General features: G+C 32.5%; 1 protein-coding gene across 1 annotated transcript in view; it reads left to right on the forward strand.

The window, feature by feature from the left end:
• Positions 1-3077: 3077 nt before the first annotated feature.
• Positions 3078-6909, forward strand: part of PK (pyruvate kinase) — a 5674-nt gene continuing 1842 nt past the window's right edge. The window contains 3 exon segments of the mRNA NM_001288156.1: positions 3078-3161; positions 4943-5213; positions 6255-6716. Coding sequence (NP_001275085.1) covers positions 4956-5213; positions 6255-6716 — 720 coding nt within the window. The 5' untranslated portion in view covers positions 3078-3161; positions 4943-4955.

Consider the following 6909-nt stretch of genomic DNA (forward strand, 5'->3'; position numbering starts at 1 on the left):
CATATCTCCTAAGAGATTGTATTTTGTCGTCTAAATTCTCTTTTGAAAGTGAGATGCCGGCTTTTATAAGAGGAAACGTCGCTTTGTTCACGGAGTAGATGTGTCGTTTAACTAGAAACTTCACTAAATGAATGATCCACGTGATGAAATTTCTCTCTTAAAAAGAATATATTTCTTCTTTCGACGTTTTGTGTATTTGATATTTCATCACAACATGGTAGGGTAGGACTTTGTCATCTAAATATGAACTTTAAACTTTTTCAAGGGGCAAATGTTATATTACAAACAAAAATAATAATATTATATATATAAAAAAAATAAAAATATTCTATGAACACGACTTATTTGTCATTTTGTGAAAGTTGAGGGTCAATTTGTACATGCAGCAGTTTTCCACGTCTCCTTTATTTCCATTTTTATATAAAGAAAAATCTGATCGCAAATATTTAAAAAGGGAAAGATTTAAATTATACAAAATGATTATAAATTTATTCTTTATTTGATAATAGAGTTCGAACATTTCATACCATTACGAAGGACAAACTTGATAAGGATGGAATATAATTGACCCTAATAATAAATAGAGTGATAAATCTAAGAATGATTTTTCTTTTGACTTCTAAATAAAAGAATTTGTCAATAATTATATTTTATTGTTAATTATGTTATAAATTTTATTTGTAAATAACGAATTAATTATTATTTTGTTGCAAATACACCAAAATTTCTTATTGTGATTTTTAAAAACTTACATTATTTTTTAATCAACCTAAATTTCTAACTTTCATACATTACTATTCAAACTATATAAAATTGATATGATTATATTTTATCATCTAAATTTATTGATTTGATACTTTATCCTCCAAACTTAGTAGTATTTTTATGCTATGATTAAATTATATTATCAAGTTTTCTGGATAAATTTAATACTTTATCATGATATCATAGTGAAATTGTGTTTCACAGTTTAAATTCTAGAAATTTATGCACTTTGTCATTCTATTTGATGAACCTAATATTTTCAAGTAACAAATCTTATCTTGCAAAAAAAAAAAAAAAAAGAAGCAATAAATTAAACTTTAATTAGAAGTAATGAAAAAATAATAATTTGAAGTAATGAAAAAAAAAAAAAAAAAAAGAATTGTATCCTACAAAACAAAATGTGATTGAACTATATAATAATAAAGAATTCTGTCTTTTGGGGGATGGAGGAGTCAATCAGGAGTCAGGACTTCGAAGCACTATAATTGAGTAAAATAATGATATTAGCATATAGTATATTTGATGGGAAATCTTTGGTGGGCTCCATGGACACTAACCCCCCCCCCCCCCCCCCCCCCCCAAAAACAAAAAAAAAAAAATTTTGGGCTCCATGGACACTAACCCCCCCCCCCTCCCCCTCCCCCAAAAAAAGAATAAAAAAAATTAAGATTACAAGAATTTATTATAAAAAAAAATTGTAAAACGACTATTTTCAAGGCTCGTGTGATCGGTACATATCATAACAATGTTATTAGTTACGCCTAAAGCTTGCATTCATGATGTCTTGTTTTCAATTCCAATAAAACAAAATGTTAGCGGGAAAAATAGATATGTTCATCATTGATGGACGAGTCTAATTAAATTAAAGAAAAAATAAATAAAAATAAGATAATCGTTACCTGAATATTGAGACATTCAATTTTGTTTTTTAAAAGTGCACTTAATAATTACAACACTATAAGCCAAGTGGAGCATGCATGAAGTAGTCAGATGCTTCTCCTATTCTTTTCCCTGGCGTAGCTGGACCATCCTGGACTTGAACCAGAGACCTCGCCCGTGAAGTAAAACACCGCATCTACAGTCCAACAATTGGGAGAGAATCAATAGATTCCTTTTCGGGAGCGATTCAATTCTTCGAATATGAATGCGCTCGCACTTGAAATTTTTTATGACTTGAATCTTCAATATTCTCTTATTTATTACATGTGTCATTATACCTATCAAAATTAATTTAATTATTTGTTGATGGGCTTATAATAAAGGATGGAGTCAAAATTAGGAGGCCACGTACAGTATCCATATGGGCCCAATAAAGCCCATTGGGCCACGTGGAACACATGTCAATATCAGCAATACAAAAGTATCTTTCTAAAGTTGATTCCATAATATTCCATTTTACTTTTTCTTAAATTAAACAATTATAAATAATTGAAACAGAGATCAAATATACTTTCACTTACACATCTGATAGTCTAAAGCTTAAAAACGTTAATTTAATAAATTTTCGTTGAAATATCAATATTTAATATGCTAAATTTATAATATTAAAGACTACAATCAAATGAAATTCAAAATAAAATTTTAATAGAGTAGCTCGTTGACTTCCAATCTAAAATTTATAATAGTATAATTGTAACTTCTAATCTGAATACCAAATAAAATATTTATCAATGTTTATCCTAAATTTAAAATAATATATCTAAACATTAAAAATATATTAACAAAGTAAATCATAATTAATAATTTTTATACTTATTTAATTCGAGCTCGATTTGACTTTTTTTGTTGTGGTTACCAAATCAATTTATCAATATTCTATACTTATATAATAAAGGATAAAAGAGGAAATATATTTCATAATTTTGTGATTAGAACATATAACATGCAATTAGTCACATTTATATTTCTTGGAGAATAAGAAATATAATACTTACTTCTTCTCAATTTATCTGACACCTTTTAATTTAATGTGATATTTTAAAGAAGAGAAACTTTTAAAATTTGTGATTTTTTGAAACAATCTTTTGATATTCATACAATTATAAATTATTTTTAATTATAATAACATAATATTTCTTTTTTTATAACAGACTAAAAAGAAAAAAATGTCAACGCGGAGCACGAAATTGAAAGGGCATTTTGTAGGCTACAGTCAACATCGGTCACTTGTATAGAGCAAGCAGCCCACCGTTTAACAAGCATCTTTTTCTTACATGTCGCCTCTCTCTGCTTAGCACTTTTCCTACTTATCCCTATAAAAAGAAAAGCAGCTAATTGTGTTTTGTGTTTAGTTTCAGACCTTATAGTTGAATCTGGCAAAAGCACAAGAAACAAACAGTAGAACTAAAATCTTGAAGGGGTGGTTTAGCTTGATCTGTAGCTTTTGTTAGTGACTGGTGAGGTCCTTTTCCCCATTTATTTGGCTATGTTATACTTGTGGAAATCTTTGGTTTGTTGTAAAGTTTTCATTTTGGTGATTTTGGTCATTTGGGTATGTGATTTAGTGTTATTTTTGTTGATCTGTAGCTTCTCCTGGTGACTGGTGAGAACTCTTTTTTGTTTTTTTGTTTTTGGCTATGTTATGCTTCTATGACTTGTGCAAATCTTTGTTTTGTTGTAAAGTTTGATTTTTGGTGATTTTGGTCATTTGGATATATGATTTAGTGTTCTTTTTGTTGATCTGTAGCTTCTCTGGTCACTGGTGAGAACTCTTTTTTTTGGCTATGTTATGCTTATATGACTAGTGCTAATCTTTGGTTTGTTGTAAAGTTTTCATTTTGGTGATATTTTCTTGTTTTTGGTCATTTGGGTATTTGATTTAGTGTTCTTTTTGTTGATCTGTAGCTTCTCTGGTTATTGGTGAGAACCTTTTTTTTTTTTGCTATATGATGCTTCTATAACTTGTGCAAATCGTTGGTTGGTAGTGAAGTTTTCATTTGGTGATTTTTTTCTTGTTTTTGGACATTTGGGTATTTGATTTAGTGTTCTTTTTGTTGATCTGTAGCTTCTCTGGTGACTGGTGAGAACCCTTTTTTGTTTTTTGGCTATGTTATGGTTCTAAGACTTGTATAACACCTTGGTTCATTGTAAAGTTTTTAATTTTTTGGTGTTTTTTCTTGATTTTGGTTTTGAGTATTTGATTTAGTGTTCTTTAAGTTGATCTGAAATTCCAGATTGAGAAATGGAACAAGATTTTTTGCTTTTGATGAACTTGTTATGCTTCTAGGACTTGTGCAAATTCTTGGTTTGTTGTAAAGCTCTCTTTTTGGTCATTTGAGTATTTGGTTTAGTGTTCTTTTACTTGATCTGAAGTCCTAGATTGAGAAATGACACAAGTTCTTTGTGTTTGATTTCTTCCTTGTCACATCGTTGATGATGTTTCATTGTTTCTTCAATCCCCTTTTTTTTGTCTCCTTTATTTGAAAGTTCAAGACTTCACTTCTATATTTGTTCTCAGAGAAAGTGTTTTGGTTTAATTTTTTTTGTTATAGGGAGATGTGTGAAGTCTTGATGAAGATTCTTCCAATTTCCCTTTTATCCATGCTATTAAGTTGTGGAAGCACATTGATTTCTTGAATCACAGCACTGTGAAAAGAACATCTAGGTGATAGAAGGGCCCTGGAATCCACATATCTGTTGTTTATATTCCACTTGTATGCTATGTTGTCCCGTCTCTTACAAAATGCTGCTGGGGGTTATCGAATCCTCCAAAAGTAGTGTTCTTTTTGAGGATCCGATACGAGTACGACAACAATTTTGGGGAGTTCGAGCAACATAGCTTGTATGTACAGTTGATGTAGGTGTTCTTATCTGTCTAATTTCACTCAGGAGCTGCTTGTTGATTGTCTGCTATAGAATACTAAATGTTTGTTCATATTGTTAAAAAGGATACATGGAAGTTTGTCTTTGTCTAAAATCAGTACCCTGCCTCTATGTAAAAGTAATAAGTGCAGTTCTAATTTCCAAAGTATTTTTTTTATTTGCTACTCAGATCTAAAGGAATCAAGGTCCTTTTCTTTTTCTGTACATACTAGCACTTTCTTGGTACAAATTGATGAAATGTTTGCTTTTGCTTATAAAAACATGTAAAGTTGATTATAAAAACATGTAAAAGTTTTCTGTAATGAGCTGGTTATATGGGCTTCTGAAGAAGAGTGGGTTTTGTCCTTTTGAGCAGATAAATAGAAGAAATGGCCAACATAGACATAGCTGGAATCATGAAGGATCTCCCAAATGATGGCCGTATTCCAAAGACCAAGATTGTTTGCACGTTAGGGCCATCTTCTAGAACAGTGCCAATGCTGGAGAAGCTTCTCCGTGCTGGCATGAACGTTGCCAGGTTTAACTTTTCTCATGGGACCCATGAGTACCATCAGGAGACATTGGACAATCTTAAGATTGCTATGCAGAATACTCAGATCCTGTGTGCTGTCATGCTTGACACCAAGGTTCGATTTTGAAGCATATTTTAGTTTTATCTGTTACTATTTTTCTTCTCTGTCAACTTGGTGCTTGTACAGATGGTTTGTAATTTTGAGCTGGTCGTTATTTCAGTGTGGTATTTGCTTGAGGATTACCTCAGGCATAGTTTGCTTACAGTTTCCTTGTTAAGGATGCTACATTTCACTACTTACCTTTGAGCATCCTCCCCCCCTTCCCGAGAGAATTAAGTTTCTCAAAGAGTAGCCTTTCTAATCGATTCAGGCAAGGAGTGTTGATGTAGTCGAGAGAGAGATTCTCAGTTCCCTTTTGTGGTTATTATATATTCCTGACATGGAGAATGAAAGTCCCAACTCTTTAGTCTCAAGAAGGACCATATTTCCTACATAGCTCAGAAGAGTGTTATGATCTTGTTTTATGTGGTCGTAAGCAATGGCCTTCCTTTAGTGGTGGAGAAGTGCAATATTTTGATTGGACTAGTCTTTGTTAACCACAAGATAATAAGTTTGTTCAATAATAGTATTTGTAGAAAGTGAGTAATCTGTGGTAATCTAGTACATTCCAAACTTAAAATCGTGTAATGTGAGGTGGATCAGATTGTTGACAGCTTGAATAACACATGCTAAGGTTCACTTGCCTCTGTTTACCGGTATGGAGCTTTTTCACACGCAAGTATGATCTTTTTTTTTGCTATGTTTTCCAGTTATGAGCCACTGCAGGCGCCAGCAAACTTTCTTAGCTTTCTCCTCATTTTTGCCAGATATTTAAGTAAAGACTTTGATCTTTTATTTACTATGATGTTTTGGTAATTTATATAAGGCTTGACTTGGAATCATTGAATGGAACAACATTTTTATTCTCTGTTTCTGTTTCTAGCAACTGCTGTTTTGTTTCCGGTTCTCAATGGTTAATGAATTTGATCTTAAAATGCTGCTATTATAACAAGTCAAGAGTACTGGTTAAGCCCTTCCATTTATTCTGCATGTGCAACTATTCCGCAGCTTCAGTTTGCTTCCTTGATGTTGGACTAACATACGTTTTTTATGCAGGGGCCTGAGATTCGTACTGGTTTCTTAACAGATGGAAAACCGATTCAGCTTAAGGAAGGTCAAGAAATCACTGTATCCACAGACTATACCATAAAAGGAAATGAAGAAATGATCTCAATGAGCTATAAGAAGTTGGTAATGGACTTGAAGCCCGGCAATACCATCTTGTGTGCAGATGGTACCATAACCCTTACTGTTTTGTCATGTGATCCACCGTCTGGAACGGTGAGATGTCGCTGCGAGAATACTGCCACCTTAGGAGAGAGGAAGAATGTAAACCTTCCAGGTGTGGTTGTGGACCTTCCAACACTTACAGAGAAGGATAAAGAAGATATACTAGAGTGGGGTGTTCCTAACAACATTGATATGATAGCGCTTTCGTTTGTGCGTAAGGGTTCAGATCTTGTCAATGTTCGCAAGGTTCTTGGTCCACATGCCAAGCGCATTCAACTAATGTCAAAGGTATGCAGAGTAATTTAGTGTGTAGTTTAGTATGGTTGAATTTTGAAGCATATGAATTGTTAAGGAGAGAAGAACATAATACTTGGCAATGGATTGGTGTTTTCTAGATTTTTACTTCTTCCCGAACATGTGTTTTTCATTTATCACTCTCTTTTATTCTTCTTTTTTTTTTGGGGGGGGGGGGGGGGGGGGG

Source organism: Solanum tuberosum, unplaced genomic scaffold (assembly GCF_000226075.1).
Source record: "Solanum tuberosum cultivar DM 1-3 516 R44 unplaced genomic scaffold, SolTub_3.0 scf00330, whole genome shotgun sequence".
In the NCBI taxonomy this organism is placed as follows: domain Eukaryota; kingdom Viridiplantae; phylum Streptophyta; class Magnoliopsida; order Solanales; family Solanaceae; genus Solanum; species Solanum tuberosum.